The sequence below is a fragment of the Argiope bruennichi genome, chromosome 2 (assembly GCF_947563725.1).
Source record: "Argiope bruennichi chromosome 2, qqArgBrue1.1, whole genome shotgun sequence".
Lineage (NCBI taxonomy): Eukaryota > Metazoa > Arthropoda > Arachnida > Araneae > Araneidae > Argiope > Argiope bruennichi.
This window is the reverse complement of record NC_079152.1, coordinates 79,510,911-79,531,146: the sequence shown is the minus strand read 5'-3', so window position 1 is coordinate 79,531,146 and position 20,236 is coordinate 79,510,911. Positions and strand designations below refer to the sequence as shown.

The window sequence follows — 20,236 nt, the reverse complement described above, 5'->3', positions numbered from 1 at the left end:
AGTTATTTTGATTCGAGGTTCAATGTTTGTGTATACAAACAAGTTTATAGTTGATGCTATAAAGATACATGACGTGATTTAATAATATAGATTTTAAAATTAAAGCACCAAAAATGAACATTTTTTATAGTAGTTGTTTGTTCTTTTTATTTTTAATTGATGAAAACATTTTTAAAACTATATGCCAACTATAACATTGGAATTTCAGTCACTGACATTTACCTAGTAATATAAAACTAAAACTACTAACAAAATGTAGATATCTGCAGCATTTACATTTTAATTAATTAATTAAAATATACTTGTAAGCACATTCAGTTAAAATTTGAAAAAAACTTTTTTGTTTCCTGTAGCATGTTAACAGAAAAATAAAGTATTAATATTGCCTTCAAGAAAAGGTACATGATGTTTAAAAATGAGATGTTTACAGGATTTTTTTAAATTATAATTTTAACTTTTATTACCCTTTATTTGAAATATTAATGCGTACTTTAATGTGTCATTCAGCGCAAAATCTTAAATAAAACGTAGTTATAATAGATATTGAAAAATTAGACCACTTTTAAAAAGTATTAACTTCTTCGGAATAACTAAATGAAAAATGTTTCACTTATTTATAAAATCCATCAATGCTTTCCATCAATGTTGAGAATAATGGTTTCAGAATATTAATTTTTTTAAAGAGAAAGTATTGAGAAATGTCATTTATTATTTACAAAAAAATAATAAATCTATAAATTTTTATTGATGGATTTTATTTTTACTGGAGTTATTCAATGCCAAATTTTTGGAAATGAAATCAAAATTCTATATTATTTCTATTTTAAAGCCACAACATAAATATAAATTTTAATTTTATATCGAAACATATACATTTATTTCAAAATTATTAAATTACTAACGATTATTTAAATTAATAAATAACATTCAAAAATTGGTAATCTTACTTTTTTAAAATTTACTTTGGTTGAGTTAATGGGTCCAGAAAAAATATAAAATTTAAGATAAAAGTTACAAATTTTCCTTCAGCATTCAGTATCTCTCTCTCTCTTTCTCTCTCTCTCTCTATATATATATATATATGACCCATTATAATTTTTTAAAAGTTTGTATGCTTGTATTATTTTTACCTAAAATTATTAGCATATATTCACAAATTTTTATCTGCATAGCAATACATTAATATGAAACAAAAGAATATCTTGCAAATTTTGAGCGTGTCTACACACCGTCTGAAGATTTTACCAAAATTCATTCAAATTGCTCTATTCTTCCTTTTCAAAATACAATTTTCCTTAAAAGTTTCCTCTCGAGACATTTAAGTAAGAAATTACAGATCTATAGAAGCCATCCAAATGTTATTATAACCAACGAATCTTTATATTATTAGTAGCAAGCATTCAATGTGCAATTATGCATGATATGAAGCAATATTTGTAATTATGTATGATATGAAGCAATATTTGTAATTATGTATGATATGAAGCAATATTTGTAATTATGTATGATATGAAGCAATATTTGTAATTATGTATGATATGAAGCAATATTTGTAATTATGTATGATATGAAGCAATATTTGTAATTATGTATGATATGAAGCAATATTTGTAATTATGTATGATATGAAGCAATATTTGTAATTATGTATGATATGAAGCAATATTTGTAATTATGTATGATATGAAGCAATATTTGTAATTATGTATGATATGAAGCAATATTTGTAATAATGTATAATATTGTAGAATTTGTAGTAGGCTAAACAAACCTGGGTTGTATAACTTTCAGAAAGGCAGATATTTTCATATGTTTGAGTCATTTCAAAGGCTTTAATTATTTATTTTACATAGTTTCATTATCAAAGAGGGCGAAAAATTATATAAAATTGTTCTAGACTGGCATACATGCAGTTTTGTATGATATAAAACAAAAATCGCAATAATGTATAATATCGAATAATATAATATAATAACACAATGTTATATGATATTACGTAACACGCAGCATAATATTGTACAATATATATAATGTATATGATATTTTCATAATGTATATGGCGTGCGTGTGCGTGTGCGTATGTGTGTGTAAACTGCTAACGTATGTGGCACAGAAAGCGCTCCTATTCCAAACTATCGAATGGAAACAGTGAAATGTAAACATAACACTGAATGTTTTAAGATTGCTTAATTGAACGTTTTTACAACTTCAATTAATTCAGCGCTTCACTAACAGAGAGAGCGTCAAAATATTATTAAAACATGCTCTGGATAGAGTGACTCCAAACGTCTGTTCATGCTTAGCAAAGAAAATATAAAAGAGTTCAAGAAATAGGTGTAAAACAAAATTGAGCGTGAAAAGAGGCTTAACCATTGTCTGATGGGTAATTGCTGCGACCATATTTTCCAAAACTATTAAAAAAATCTGACAAAAATTTTCTCTTGCATTACCTCTTTTTAATGATATATTTCTTGTATGTGCAATTTTTTCTTTATTCCGATTTTTTTTAATGCAATATACAATCTTTAAGAATTAATTTCTATTGTTACGATGAAATTCCAAACTATTCCTTCAAAATATTCAATCGCGTTCTTTTGTCAATGTTAAAATTAACTTCAAATATTAATCCACGTGTATGGTTTTCATTTCCACTTTTATTTCGTAAAATGCGCCCGTTTTTATTTAGACGTGATATGAAGTGCTCAGATTAAAAATATTTTTTTTCTAATAATGCATTCTTAAAAATATATCTACCAAATTTGGAGACACCTGTTAAACTTGCATTCCAAATATATGAAGAGCTCTTTTTTTAAAAAAAAAATTTAAGATTAATGTGTAAATATATATATATATATATTACGTATACATTACATTATATATATATAAAATGCATTCAATACTCCTACCCTTGTTTCGATTTATTTAAATGCATTCATCTTTTTCAGTCTTATCAAATTGTCTGGGAAATTGTTTTTAAATATATATCCCACATTAACAGCTTAAAAAGTTAATAATCTAGGCGAGCAAGATGGTTGCAAAGGCGGCTAGTATTTAAAAAGTTCCGTTGTGAAAGAGAAAAAAAAATGATCGAAAAAACGGTTCTCAGAGCAATAAATATCCTACCTTCCTCTGGTGTGCGTGATATCTCTTCCATTCGGTGTTTGCCAAGTCAGTCGAGTCGCTCTGCTTGATGGGTCAGGTATGCAGGTAATAAAAAAGCTATCACCCGTAAAGAAAGCATAAAAATCACCAGGTGGCTCCAGGCGAAGATGCCCTGAAGATTCTGCAATAAAGAATAATAATGGAACAGATGCAGCATAACATCAGATTAAATAAATCATAAATAAAAATAAAAAGCTTTTTGTATAGAGAAAGAAAATTATAGTAAACTCGCTACTTATTTTATTTCAGACGATATGAAAATCATTGAAAATGCATTTATGTATTAATGCATTGAGTAAAAATTCCATTTACAAATTAAATTAAGTTCCCATCTACTTTTCCCCTACCTTCACGATTTTTTTACATTATATTTTTCATCTTATTGCTTATCCAATGCTTATTTTGTTTGAAAATAGGATGTACATATCTGGAATTAATCATTATATAACAAATAATAATAAACTATCATATGAAATCAATTATATGAGAAATTCCAAATAAGAAAACTGATTCTGTATGAAGTAAAAAAGAAAAGAAAACTCTTGTATTTACCGAATGAATGATTTTCATTAAAGTAATTTTGTATTGAATGGACAAAGAATTAAATCGAAGTACTTTATTCATATTCATAAAAGATTCATTATGTTAAAAAGACAAAACGCATTAGTGTAGACATTTATCAGATAATTTGGAGTGCTTCCAAGACGCCTTAGACAAGGTTAACACCCAGTTCAAATGAAGCTTTTTTACATTTGAAAATATGTTTATACAAATTACCCATAAGGTTAGTTTAATTACATTGCAATTACTAATTAATTTTTACACATTATTCTGAAAAAAAAATATTTTGAAATTCATGCCACAGTTTCAAACATATGACACTAAACTGGTTTAATATATAAAAGTGCAATTTAGAGGAACTCAAATAAAGTATGAATGTGTTTAGTTCATTCCCATTATGGGACATTACTTATTTTTTATGCCTTTGAATTTGTTCAACTGTTATGTCTGTAAAAATCAATGAATTGTCGCTTTCCATAATAATTTAAGGTCATTTACAAATTGTAGCGTATGAATGTGACATGATCCTAATTCTTCCAGCGTAAAACGAGTCTTTACTATGTAATGCGAAATTCATTTTAAAGCTATATTATTTTAGGAGTGCCATCATTTCTTGCAAACTCGGTGCAAATATTAATATTGGACTTTTATAGTAAAAGGCAAGTAAACAGCATTTCGCTGCTAACATAACTAAAATTTCACAGAGACGATAATGATTTGATAAATCTCTGCGATCAACAAATTTCAATGTTTTTAATATTGATTTGATTCTGCAGTATTAAGATTAGACGATTATATGTATCAGTGTATCTCCCCTAGTGAAAATTATTCTCTCTCTCTCTCTCTCTATATATATATATATATATATATATAAACTTTTAACAACAATTAAAGACAATCGAAGCAATTTCCGAATTGAGTATATTGTTTCATTTCTTCGCTCTAAATCTGATAGAAAAAGAAACATATCTTGGTTTCTACAATGTTAAGACTTATCATCTTTGTATTATCTATTTGCTAAAAAGATATTGTGATTTTATACAATTCCTCCATTATTCATATGGCTTGAACTCTAAATATATTGTTCCCTATTTTTTTTTAAAATAATTTAATAACTATCCATTTCATTCGCATATCACTATGATATTTGTTTTCCCAATTTTTATCAAAATTAATTCTTGACTAAAACAGCAGGTATCAATATTTTTCCTTTCAAAATGCTGGTAAGTATTATCAAACAAGTTATTAAAGAGAATTTTTTGTCCTCTTCATCCCATTAAAATACTAGTTTGAAGAAAATTTTTGCGTTTCCTTTTCAACAGAATGTTTTGATTTTTTTTTTTTTTTTTGATTTTATGTGGATTTAAATTATGTTTCTCTACCTTTTCAATAGCTTTAAAGATGGAAATTTTAGCAATGGATCAGAAATAGTTCTTTCTCCCTTTTAAAATCAATAATAAATAAGATTTCGATTTTTGACTATCAAAATTTCAATTATTTTTGTCCTATGCCTTTAGCAATCAATCTGCTCATCACAAGTGCAATAAGACTGAGGATAAAAATATTTATATCTTATATATCATCATAGCTGAGGTATGCAAGGAAAAGGCTGTGGGTGGAAAGGAAATGATGGTTTTAATATCACTTGGGGTATGTAGCCAAGTCTTGAGTCAAGTAATCATGATAAAGGGAGAAGAATGACATCTTCTGTTGATTAAAGCGATTTAGGATCACCTATGTATCACCTGAGGTAGAATCTAGATTAGTTTCCATATATTGTATAAGATTGTCTTTCAGGTGGAAACTCCACATATTTGTACTTTGATTCTAGGAAAATATTTTTAGTCAGTAATTAAAAAAACCACCATTTTTAATAAGGTAAATTAAAAAAATATCTAAACGATAGCACTTTTTCCTCCAATTCCTGTTTCTTAAGGATGCAATTTATTAACCTCTATAGGTCATTTTAGAATTTTAAAATGGAAACGATATTCGATTGGCTTACTAGCAACAAAAATACTAAAACTAGTATGAATGCAAAGAAAATGTCATGGTACAGTATCTATAACTTCAAAATAGAACAATTTAATTATGTGCTTCAAAAAACTTATTGATCCCCACAACATGTAACTCGAACAGAATCACGTTGAACAGGCAATTTAACTAACACCTATAAAATGTATTATATATTTACTTGTGTAGTGTTCAATAATTACAAGATTTTCAAAATTTGAGGAAGGTTTTAAATTAAGCATTTTTCGAATTTACATTTTTCTTCGGTAACTGCAAATCACATTACTAATACTACTTACATTAGCAACAAATACTAATTGTACACTTATTTATATCAAAAGGATAAGTTTTTGAATAGTGCCAAAATTATTTCCATTTCCTTTTGTACTAATTTTAATAATTATACTTAAGTAATTCAAATTATTTTTGAAGCATTTTAATTATAAACTGAGTAAATCTCTTTTGAATAGTCAACTTTGTTGAAGGCATAACCGCAAAGGTATCCAATTATCTTGTCATACATGCATTATCAGATTCTTATACTGAAAAACAAAAACAATAGGTTGTCAACCAATTGTTTCCCCTTTACTCAAAAAACAGAATTCATACATTAGAGCTAAAATTCATTTCCCTACTTTTGATTGCATTAGATATTATTTCGAAAATAATCTAGGTTCATAATTACTAATTTTACATCCATAAATTCAATTAATGAATTATTTTATCAGTAGCTATACAGGTTTTCAAAAATATATATATTAATTCCTACTGAATCCAATAAATATTTTCGCAAATCGATGCTATATATCTGCAACATGTTCAATCTTCCAGTTTTTAATTTTTATGAAAGTTCATCTAACATGAAAAGAAAAAGTGAATGGAATTTCGCATTTTCTTTTAATTATTTTACTTTACTTCTTATTTTTATTTACTTTATTTCTGAATTTATTTTTGATTTTCTTTAGAAATACGGATAAACAGATCTCGATTACAATTGAAATCCCTTTAAATTTCCCAACAAAAATTGTACTGATTATTGGGATTTATTATTTCATAGTTCTTTAGCATATTTTCATATACATTATATCTATTTGGAGAACAGAAATATTGCATTTTTCAAATATTATAAATTACAAACAAAATACGCTGAACATTAAATTCTAAAATTCGCATTTCATTTTATTAATATTTATGCCACACATTTAGATTTTTATTATTATTTATGCCTGCAAATATATTCGCCAGTGATTGAATAGCAGAGGAACTAGATAAATAGTGTGGCTAACTATTTTATTTTTATGTTATTGTATAATGGCGATTTGGTGGTATTTTATTAATTGTATAACGCCTGTTTTATAATGATGGAAAAATAACAACATAAATAAATAAAATGACTAATCCTTTGGCTTTAATAATAAAATATATAAGAGCTGCAAGCGATATATGTACTCCATTTGAAATAATTTTCCCCAATATGAGAATATTTAATAGATATATTTCATATTCTGTAGAATTAAAGCATATTTTAATGCAGTTTTTATATTTCGTTTCTTGCATGATGAAAAATCTTTATAATGTCTTTATCGGGCGTATATTCAATGCATTTTTTTGAAAAATTCTGAGTAAAATATGTGTTACGATTAACATTGGTATTGAATATCTAACCATTGAGCTGAAGTATAAACCTAAGCAAAAAAAAAATGCATTAGAAATATTAAAAATATGAAATATTTTAGATTAAAGTCATTTTCTAAATTGAGTAATATAAGTTTATTTTATCTCTAGTTTTAATAGCTCTCTGGTTTTAATTTATTTTTAATTCTTTTTCTAAACCCTTATTCTAATGATATATTATTATTCACTTATTTTCTACACATGTATAATAAACATGTATGCTGTAACATAGTGTATATTGCTGCGCAATCTTGAATAAAAACAAATTAATTTCTCAAATTGAAAAAACAGCGTTTTTTATTAAAACATTGAACGAAAAAACAGTTTTGTTTACTGTATAAACACAAAAATAAGCTCTTTCGCATAATAGCAACATTTACAGTTCATACTTTGCAAACGTTGTAAACATCTATTTTATTTTAGAAAAGAAGTAAAATGTTTATATAAAAAATATCTGCAGATATCACAAAGCATTTATATAGAAACTGTTTCGTATGAAATAATTAGAGAAATCATTGCAAAAAACGAACACTATTTTAACCATAGTTAAGGAACTGGGAGATAATACGCATTTTTCATTTTTTAAGAGCTTTGTATTTGAGCTGTTTTTTAAAAGCTAATTATTTTCTAAACAATGTTTCAGTAATAATTTAATACTAGGTTATTTTCTTTTTCATTATTCTGAGAAAGTTTTGGTTTACTTCAAATGAATTCAAAGCAGAATCAGAAAGTCAACTCATAATAAAACTGTAATTTATTGAACTATTTTCTTATAAATGCTTGAGAATTCCTCCTATAGTTGTTTCATATAGTTGCTAACTGTACGAGGCACTAACTACACTCCATTTTCTTTCAATGTGTTTTACCATATAATTATTAAATTGTAAAAATACTGCTTGAAACTATCCAGTGACGTGATTCTCTAATTTTTTTATTTCTTTATTCCTTTCTTTCCGAAAAATAAAGTCTTAACTTTTGAAATAAAAATGTCATGTTGTATTTCATAAGCATATTCCTTATATAATAATATGTTCTTCATATTTTTACTTGCTTTAAGATTAGTGACATTTCAGATTAACACGAACTAATATTCTACTTTTTTCTATCATTCCATTTCAAACTGAAATCTTTAATTAGAATCAGAAAAATTCTTTCAAACAATTCAAATCATTTGAAAATATGATTTGCCTAATTTTTCCAGAATTGTAAGCTTTTATATTCTTAAATTTATTTAAATGGGAAACATCATAATCATGCACTCATAATTTATAAATGGTTTCCAATTTACTGTTGTTTCCCCGAAGTTAATGCCAAGAAACAGTAACTTCTTATTCTTTTTATTGTTATTAAAATATGAACACAAAATGTAATACATACACTAAAAATAAACCTATACTTATGAAAAAAATCATGCAGTACATAATTATATTATTCGTATAGATTTAATTTTATATAATTAATTCTCAAGCGAATATCACATGTTAACTCCTATTTGCAGAGTCAATTTTACATTTTTTTTCCATTTAATCCTGAAAAATGTAATAATTAATCAATAATAAATTTATTAAAATTTCAGTAAAGAAATTTTATTTAAGTAATTGTTGTTTACGTTTAATTATTTTTAATCCAAAATTAAATTAAAATTTTAATTTGACTTGGATTAAATATTAAAATTGAATTTATTTGAAAGTCATTCTCTTGTATTTCTTGCACACATGTTTTTCGGATTCGAGCACCTTTTTCGAAATTATATTATATATATATATATATATATATATATATATATATATATATATATATATATATATATATATATATATATTACTATGCAATATTAAATGGTATTTTTTTTCCTCCTACATTAAGAATTCATTTGTAAATTAGACTGGGAGCTGACATAATTATCACTTTAACAAAAAAAAATAATAATAATTTTTAATTTGTTTGAGTTTTAATTTATTGCTAGTAAATAAATAAAAAAAAGAAAATAGCGGTAATATTAAACCATAGTTATATTATTATACACTACTACTGTCATTTTATTTCTATAGTTGCGAATTGAAAATAAGTGTTTAAATGTATTGTGCTTAATATATTAAAAGAATTGAAAGGGAAACTGAAGCTGAAAAATAAAAGTTACTAAAAGGATAAAAAAGAAATCAACGAATGTGTGAGCCAATTACTAAAACGATGGAAAAAAAGCCCAAGTTCTTCAATTTGACCATCTTCAATTACAGGATGTATTGAATTGATGGTTCTACATTTGTAAAACTCTGATTCCGAACTTAAAAGCTTCCCCAGTGAAATAATTTAATTAGTTGATTACTCTCATCGAAATTCTCACATAAAGAAATGAGGAATCTGTTGAACTTGCGAATAATTTTTATTTTTCTTCCCTTTCTGCTTAATATCATGAAGAAGAATTCCTGAGCTACCCATTGATTAGAATGTTTTCAACAATGAGAATAATTTTTAATGATTTTTCAATCAATCAATTACGAACAAAGAAAGTTTGAAAATCCTAATTTGTTAAATACTAATTAGTCAACATAAAAAGTATTGTAATATAAACTTGGACAAAAATGTATGTATCTTTTGCAGCTGAATCTCATTTATAAATAAATAGAAATTACATATATGTAATATAAAATTTCTTGAGGTTAAAATTGACATTCGTACTTTTTACGTGTGAAATTTTCTGTACAAAATTACATTTGAAAATAATAAGTTATCTCATTTATTATTTTTATGAGATTTTAAAAAATAAATATATAAAAAGCAAAGAATATTTTTAAGATATGTGAGGGATGGCGTTTTTATAAATTCATCTCAAAGATAGCGAGAAATTTGCATGAACTTTGAAACAGGATATTCATCAGTTTGTTTTCATATTGAATATTGAATATCTTGAGATACTTTTTAATAGCTAACAAACGGATTTTCTTTCACTTATTAAAAATTTTTCAACTTTCCATGGCTAAACGCTAAATTTCAAAGTTTCAAAGATAACCAATAAATTAACATTTTCTTTTAATGCATTTGAAACGCTTTTTAGATAACTTCAGTATATTGCATGAATATACCTGCCCCACGAACAATTCATATGCTTGTCGGAATAAAACATAAATTTGTCAAAAAAATTGTATACATATGTAATTAATATTTAAAAAGTTTCTATAGGAAATTTAGTAAAATATGAATGCAAATTCGTTGATCTCAGTTCTTTTGATATTATCAAGATACAAATATACATGAATGGAGATATTATTTCAAGATATATATCTTGAATAAGTTTCAAAGTTATTATATTTTTTTTCTTTCATCATCGAATTTAAAAAAGTAGAATAAATGTATTATAGACTATTTTTTGTAGACTAATAGCAATTAAATATTTATCCAGAAATATAATAAATATTTTAAAAAAATCTCATTCATTCAGTGACAATCATGTTTCCTCATTACAAAGCAATAAAAAGTATCTTCTTTTTCTTTTCTCTCTCTCTCTCTGTATATATATCAGTGGCAATATACTTCAAATCCAGGCGATATACTGGCGAATTGCAATAAATTAATTTATCCTTGCCTTAACTTTGGATACTGTCATGTAGAATTTGAACAAACAAACAAAAAAAACTAATATTTCAATTACGTAGTAACTGTAAAATTATTTACAATTTTAAGACTATTTACAATTACGTAGCAATTGTAAATAATCTTACAATTTTCTTTCCTTATTCTGAAGAAAAGCAAAGCTTCTCTTGTTTATAATTCTGCAAAGAATTCATCTGCAGATCATGTGATTTAAAATATAAAGAAGAGACTGTATAGTTATTATAAAAATAATTTTAAAATAAAGGTTACTTCACTAAAAGCATGATCCACGCCATCTCGATGAAAAAAAAAAAAAAAGAGGGTCATAAAAAAACTACACCAATCTTACCGCTTAGTTAAGAATTTGGGAAATATTTCTTACGTTAGTAGCATTATTTGATTCAGAATAACTTTTTATTCTCGAATATGAACTCTGCGCTTCACAAATGACTAATTTTAAAGTCTTTAATTATATATAAAGAGCTTTAATTTAAACGAAATTTTTTGTCTTACACCTAACAAGAAAATACCTTTTACATAAAATTTAAGAATAATCAACTTATACAGTTTTTTTTTTTTTTTTTTTTTTTTTTTTGCTGTCTGAGTTTTGATACAGCTTTTTTAAATGGAAGTTTCCCTAATAAAATAAATGCCGATTTATATTTTCAAATAATATAAATTGGTTGCCAAGAATATTTTCCACCAGTTATCAATAAAAAATAGCAAATATACGTCTCTCATTCCTCTTTATGTTCTTGGTGCATTGCATAGATCTAATTTCATTCCATATATATGAAAATTATTGAAAACTTTTAGAAAAGACATTCCCATTGGTATAAAATGTAGATAAACTAGATTTCACTGTTCATGCTTTTACAAATCAATTCAAATTTAACTTATGAATTGTCATCTAGAATAAAATAACGTCAAATAAGTTCAAATAACGTCCATTTCCCTTATTCCTTTGTGAAGATGGAAAATAGGATGTTGTTTAATTTGGAATGGAAATTATATCTAACAGACTTTCTTGAAGAACGACAATAATTCTCTAAAAGTTCACTGCTATTAGTAAAACCATATGGAAAATAATTATTTTGTAGTTAGTGAAGGAAATAAACCCAAAGTTTATATCATTGAAACTCACAATAATTCGCCATATGCATCAAGAGAATCGCAATTGCTCTATATGTTATTTGTGTAATAACGGTAATTAACTATTGCTAAAGATAATTACAAGAAAATCGAGTGAATTACTTTCTTTTAGGAAGGATTTTCGATAACAATTTGACACTAAATTAAACATTTTAAAAAATTTCAAAAAAAAATGATTATATTAATTTGTCTTTTCGTTTAAAGTTTTAAAATTATACCAGAAATGAAACATATTTTGTCAGGAAAAGAAATATAAAATATGCTTAACAATTTTAATAGAAAAAAGTGCAGTCCAACTTCCTATAACTGTTTAAGAGAAATAAAATTATTCAAATAATATTAAGAAGTCTATAAAAGGAAGAAAATCTTTAAAGAAGATTCGAGTCTCCACTCTACAACTATGAGTCATAATGTCTTTCTTATTTATGACTCATATGTCTTTATATTATTTTTAAAGATGTTCTATTAATTAAAGCAAATTGAATATGCATTTAATATTTTTAATACAAAATTGTACATTACAAATTAATTAATGAAAATTATCTTTAATTAATTTCACTAATTTAATCATCATTCTGAAATACTCTTAAAAATATAAAAAAAGATACAAATGTGCGGAAATTTAATTGGTATTGTGAAAAACTAATTCTAATTTTTATTTTAAAGTGGTGTAAAAATGGTTTATCTGCTTTGAGATTGCTTTCAAATAATTAAGAAACAGTTTTAAAATACAGAAATTTTTAATTAAAAATCTAACTAAGACTTGAAAAACCTGTTCTTAGGGAGCATTTATTATTCCTGAAATCTCCCAAATTTGTTAGCTTTAATTCCAACACTCTATTTTATAAAGTATTGTGAATTTTTTTTGGACATGATAACGCATCATGGTAAACACAACTTGCTGGTAACTTCTAGCCTACTATTATTAATATGTTAAAATTTAAATCTTGTTTCGATATTTAATACTAATAATATAGTTTAGAAAGAACTTCCTTAGAAGTGATGCGTTGTTTCGAATCTAAATTATGCCTTCCATGAATTAGCCGATATCCTGAATTCAAGAAATGAGACCTATTTTGACTTTAAATATCTAAAATTTCCATTAAATTAAAACTCTATTCGATCAATTCTAAAAAGAATTAATTTACACTCTTAATTTTTTTTAATTTTCTATTTTTATCTTCAAATTCGATTTTCATGCAAATCCAAAAGAATTCCAAGAAAAAACTATTGTTTATACGAAAGAGAGATGTTTCTGGTGTTAATGTTTCTTGTTCGTAATTTTTCTTTTCCGAAAATTACCTTCCTACAACGGAGAGCTGTCTTTGAAAATGGGATAGAAACATCAAACCATTTGAGACAATTTTTAATGCACCGATGTTGCTTTTTAATAAATGTTTGACATGCAAAGCTACGAGAGCGAGCATACTTATTTTGAAGGCAACCTCATAAATGAAAACAGAAATCGAACAGTCGAAAAATAAATAATTCAAGAACTTCCCAAGTGGCACTTTAGCATATTATTAGTATCGATCCTTTTTCCTTTGAATAGAAAAAAAATATTGCTCTCAACTCAGTTATAAAAAGAAATCTTCTTTCTCGTTTATGGTTTTCTTTAGACAAAGTTCAGCTATTTTTGATTCAGATTTCCTCAGTTTTCTTTTACATATGCTCTCCATCGTAAGGTTTGCAATATAAGAGTTTTTTTTTCTTTTTTTTTTAATCAAAATTTAAAATATAGAAGGTTGAATGTAAAATATTTTGTTCATGAATAAAATTTCAGTCAATTCTTCATTGATAAAAAAGTTTGCTGAAAGTTCCTACTGAATAACTTGATTATTTCAATATAAAAATGTTATTTTAAATATTATACACATTAAAAATAAGATTCTTTGAAACTGTGAATGAATATTTTGAAACATTAAGGCAAGTTAGATTATCAAACATTCGAGTGAGTAAATAACTATGTTCAAATATCGAAATGTCTTATCATCTGAAACAGTCTTACATATTTAGAGAATAAATTAGGCCCCTAAAAACAAACTTTATACGAAAATGTCATCAATGCCTGATAAAGAGAATGCCTGATTAGTTTAAAATGTACTATATGGTAATTACAATTTTTCCTCTAATCAAAAATTTGGAAAAAAGTAACATACAGTTTTGCTGTATTTCCATAACTATTACAGTAGTATTTGAAAGAACTAAAATAATATAAATATAAGAATATTTTATGTCATGAAATATTCCAAAGGTATTCAATCCCATTCTGCTCCGTTTTACGTGCTATGAATAAAGTTTTATAAAAGTGAATTTATCACAATAAACATTCATTTTAAGAGTTAATTTAGTTTTACGTAGAAGCGTTATCAAAACATGATAAAAAGTATTGATAGTAAAAGCTAATCGTAATCAACTTCATAGCTATTCCAAGTATTCCTCTTACCAAAGACAAAAAAATTAAGATAAAAGTGTAAGAATAGGTTATGACACATTTGAACCATTTAAATATTTTAAAAGTATTTATAACATGATAAGCATGCACCATAATCATTTAATGCAAATTTTATAAAATATCATTGAAGTTCATGGTAGAATAATATTAAGCTTGTCAGTTTTCAAAGGTGCAAATGCACTCTGTGAAACAACTTTCATTATCTGCCCTATCATTAAGTAGTGAATTTCTACGACAGTAAAGGTTATATAATTTTATCCTACTTTAGATAAGTTTTCTTCTAGACTAGTGATAAGCGGAGTGATTCATTCCCAATCCCTTTACCAATGCAATATAATGTGCAATGCACTTTTCTAGAACAAACTAAAGAATTTACATCTTTATCATCCAACTTAAATTTTAGTTACTTTATTATGCGTAAAGATCATTAAAATATTCGTAAATCTCTCAAATCTCCTAAATATAAGGACAAAAAATGATTCGCTGATTTAAATAAAATAAACTGAAGAGTCATAACATATAACCTATGTTTTATACTTTTAATTATTTAGTTTATAAAATATGATTTCCAAGGAAAAAATATTGTGTCAATCTTTTTGAAATTTTAAAATTGCATCAAATAATATATATATAATTTCTGTATAGATATTTTTTTCTTGTATATGAAGCATAGAAAAAATACTATATTCTTCAAAAAATTCGTATTCGAGGTTTTGACAAATAGCCAAGTTTCAGACCAAACTGACTTCGAAAAAAGAAATTATGGCATTATGTATGCAAGTCTGTTTGTTCATCTATCTGTCTTCCTACACGATAATTTAAAGATGCTTTGAATAAGACTGATGGAATTTGATACATTGAATGCAGATTAAATTCCAGTTTCTATCGAATTTTGAACAAGATCCATACAGAAGAAGTCTACTGTCTGGCTGTTCGGGTAAAAGTGAACTCAATAATTTCAAAATGTAAAATTTTTTATTTCAATCGGTTAAAAATAAGGCTTCTACAATACAAATTCGTACAGTAGAGTGAGTAAAAATATTAGTTTCTCACCAAAGATTCATTTCCATTATTCATATGTGCAAAAAAGTATTATCTGTCTTTCACCAAGATTCCCAATTTTATACTGGGAGAAAGAATATAAGGCATTTACTAGAAAGTATGCAAGAACGATCCGAGAAGATCATATCCCCCTGGTTTATATTAAGTATGTATAAATAAATATTGCAAATAAGCGTGGAAAATAATTATCTACATGTTTTTACTAACATGAGTGAAATTATTTTATTCGTAGACAAATTATTAATTCGAGAATGAAGAACTCTAACGGAATTTGTCACACAATAAATATTCCTTGCAAACAATCTGGTCATCAAAGGCGGCTCGTTAGAAATAATTTTATTCATTTGCGATGTAGAGGATAATACTTTATTTAAAAGATAAAACTGGAAATTAAATCATCTTTTACCTCGAAAATCTATAAAAATACTGCAATTATGAGTATTCCGTAATCTTTTCACACTTACTGTGACGTTGAACGATTAAAATAATCACTAACTAATAGTAAAATTAACTGCACGATGTCACTTGGCACTTCATGCATGTTTGTATTTCGGCTTTTCACTAAACTAAACCTCATGCCGAATTCCAAATTATCTGCATATAAATTCAAATGATTAGAACCACCGAAATTGTCTGAGATGGCATAATAGGGCAAAATTAATTCTGTAATTCCCAAATGAATTTCTACCATTTGTTCTAATAAAATGATTAAATATTTCCCTTTTTAATCGAGTAATCATTTTTTAACAACACAATTAATAAAAACAAGATAATGCAATATGCATTTGAAAAAGTGTATACAGCATTTCTATTCCTTACCATATTATGTCCTAAGCAATAAATATTAGTACAGTAATATTTTAAAAATATTCTTTTCAGCGAACTAAAGTTATATGTTAAAAGTATTTGTAAATATCCGTTTCTTTCTTAGAGAAAATAAATTTTAAGGAATTTCAAAAAACAATAATCACTTTTATCTTAAAGAAATACGCATTCGCATAATTTTCTTAACAGAGAAAATATCATTTTAGAACAATATGAAATGCCCTGTCGGTAATGAAAATAAATTTGAAAAGAAATAACTTTTCAATTTTTTAATAATTTATAACCTAAGGCTTTTTGAAGTCCTTGTTCTTTTCTTTGTAGTATACAAAGAAAAGAACATGAAATGCCTTAGATTTGAAAACATTGAAGACTACTTACAATCCAAAAGAGAATTATTTCTTTTCCCAAGATGATCACTAGAGAGATGCGCAAAAATACATCTTAAGAAGAATTTATTTTGCATAGAAGATAATGTGTAATAATATTTTAGATAGTATTCATATCTGAGGAAAAGAAAAGAAGGTATTCACTGGCAGGTCATTGAGGCATTCATTCCAAAAAAAAAAAAAATGCACATTAATTTAGCTAATAAAATGAAAGAAAAGCTATGTCTATATTTGGTTATAAATTAAATTACTTTTGCTTTCAGTTGTTAAAGTTAGGTTGATGTTTCATTTACTTATCCACAGCATTGGGTGTATTTCCTTTTATTAAAAAAAATCTGAATGAACGAGGAATAGTCAAATGGATTTTTATAAACTAAAATTTTTACTTACTTTAAATGTAGCCAATATTTTACATCAGAATAATCATAATATTTATGTGTGTATTTTCAAAGTTCATATTAGATTTAAGGAAATAAATCAACCAACAATGACAATTTAATAATTTCAGGCCTAGGCCGATTAAAAACTTCGATCACAAAAATATTTATCTGTTAATAAAGGATGAATTTATGGGTTAATATTTTGTTTAAGTAAGATTACAAGTTGTTAATTTGCAATCTCACCTAAGCAAATTAAGGCGTTTTGAGAATTTCGAAATAAGCGGAAACGTAACGATGCAAGGCGAGACTAGTATATTTTATGTGGTAAGACATCACATACAAATTCCTATAATTTTAACAGTTAATCCTTGGTTTGAACTCATAAAATAATAATTGAAAACTATTTATTCCGTCGTAATTAGACCTTTCAGAGCAATGCAGTCATTAAAACTGATCAATAAAAGAAATCATATGGCCCTTAAATGATTTAGAACAGAAATATTAAACTGGCGTAGGTATTTATAGTTCTGTAGAAGACTGAATTTTTAGATAGTGCCGTTCGCTAATTCTGTAGTCCTCCTTGTCATTGACACATGAGCCTTCTAACATAATAAATCACTTTTATGTCCTAAATTCGATGAACCTCTTAGGTCATAGATGTTTATGGACCTTTTTGATTGCACAGAAAATCCATTAAAATTACGGAACATCAGTAATAATCGTCATAAAGCATTGCCGTCAATAAATGTTCGCATACTCATTCTTGCTTTGCGCATATATGTATACGAGGGAAAGTCAAAAATTAAAGGTACATTTGTAATTTCTCTTTCCAGAATTTGGTAGCACTGCTAGTATTCAGCGCTGAATTATTGTTGTCGGAAATTTGTCTATATAATGTGTCGTTTTTATTCCCCCGTTAGTCGATGGAGTGAAGAAGACTGTTAAATATGGCAGATATATTGTCGATCTCCATCAAGGAAGAAATGATAGCATGACTCGCTTTTTGTTTGTGGAAAGTGTTAAACCTGCAGAAATTGTTCGTCGAATGTAAACGCAGTATAATGACAGCTGTTTATTGTGAAGCAAGACCTACTAATGGATAGAGCAATTCAAATAAGGAAGCGCTTCTCTATGCGAAAACAAAAGATCGGGCAGGCCATTGACTTCAACCACTGTAAACAATTTGAAAGTCATTATCAAATGCAGACGTCACGAAAAACTGCGAAAAGGTGTCATTCTGCAGCAAGATAACACTCAACCTCATTCTGTCCACGGCAGAAACAATAAAAGTGTTAGAACACTCATCATACAGTCCATACCTGGCTCCAAGTGATTCTCAAACATTTGGACCACTGAAGAAAGTGCTAAGGAGAAGAAAATTTGAAATCAATGAAGAAGTAATTGATGTGGTGCAAAACTGGTTACAGATAAAACCAAAAAAAAAAAAAACTCTTCCTTTACAAACAGAATCAAAAAAAAACTTTTGAAACGTTGAGAAAAGTGCGTTGAAATCCTGGTGGTTATGTAGAAAAATAATGTATGTTTCAATTCTCTATCATTGAAATAAATGCAACTTCTTTCAAATTCCACTTTACTTTTTGACTCTTCCCCTTAATTTCCCAACATGGATAAAATATACTGTTTGATTTTTCTTTTTTATTTATTGCAAAGTCTATAAAACTCAAGCAAATTGATCAAGGTTTTTTTTCAGATTAAGTTAAAACTGTAAACTGTGAAATAATATCGTAATAACATAATAATATTTATACAGTATTTAGAAAAAGACACAAAGACATTAACTAATAAGTTCCATAATTTTATCAGTAAACCTTTGCAATAATAATGGGAGTGATACATTTTTTTTCATTATTCGCCTATTAACCTATGATTTTTTTTACCTTATGAGTTATAGATTGCTGGTAATATCCTGACGAATTTTTTATAACGTATGAAGTTTATCATATTTGAAATTCAGTACTAGCTGTGCAATTTCATTCTATTTTTCTATATTCCGCGGTTATAAATCACTGGATATATTAATAATTGGAATAGGTCTTATGACAGAATTTCATCTTAATTTGAACTTTCCTGTTTCAAAGAAAAAACAAATTATAATAAGCAGCTATAAAGAAAAAATTTCAGAATTGAGTTGTACGTAGAAGAAATGAATAATGAAATCAATTATTTTATCTCCTATTTTTCCTAACTATAGAACATTTATATATTTTAATGATTTTTCTATATGTATTACTTTTTCAGTTTGAAGGTGAGGGTGCAGTTTTAGTCATTAGTTGATTACTCACTTTCGAGTTATTAGATAAGATCTCGATTCCAAATGCTATATTTGCCAGTATGAAAAGAAATATCAGCAATCAAGCTGCTGGTCCCCTTAAAGAAGCAGCTGTGTTTTCACAGCAAACTGGTCGTCGATTAATCAATATAGAGCCAAATGGTTTTTGTGCTATAATCGGATGAGTGGGCATGGCAGGTAACAAAAATACATTAAGGTTTGGCGATCTAATGGCTTTCCGGTTGGAAACATACTACTATGACTATGTATTTAAAGGCATAGAAATAATAGAAGGCATAATGTTTTCTTCGTTTCCAAATGAAAATATTAAGCCACTATAAGGAGTAAATCGATTTTTTTGAAGTTATATTAAAAGGTTCATGACCGAAATGAATTTTTTATGCATGTGGGAATTAGAAAAGAAAATTATTTTGGCTATAAAGAAGCTGACTAATGCAGAAATACACTTTATTCAGTACAATATTACACAAATCCTTATGTTGCGATGCATAAAAAGCTCACAAAAATTGTTTGACTCTTAGAAAGAAAAACTGATTTAAAAGAACACAGAATGCTTTTACTTCATTTTTAGCTCACATTGATTTTGTCTATAATCATTTCTCGAGCATCTTTCCTAATCGTTTCTGAATATATATTATGAATTTGGGAGTTTTGTTAAATATAA

At 26.4% G+C, this 20,236-nt stretch overlaps 1 protein-coding gene across 1 annotated transcript in view; it reads right to left on the bottom strand.

The window, feature by feature from the left end:
- LOC129961726 (fasciclin-2-like) overlaps positions 1–20,236 on the bottom strand; it is a 108,381-nt gene that overhangs the window by 69,708 nt on the left and 18,437 nt on the right. Inside the window, exon 2 of the mRNA XM_056075275.1 lies at positions 3,124–3,283. Coding sequence (XP_055931250.1) covers positions 3,124–3,283 — 160 coding nt within the window. The remainder of the gene's footprint in view (positions 1–3,123; positions 3,284–20,236) is intronic.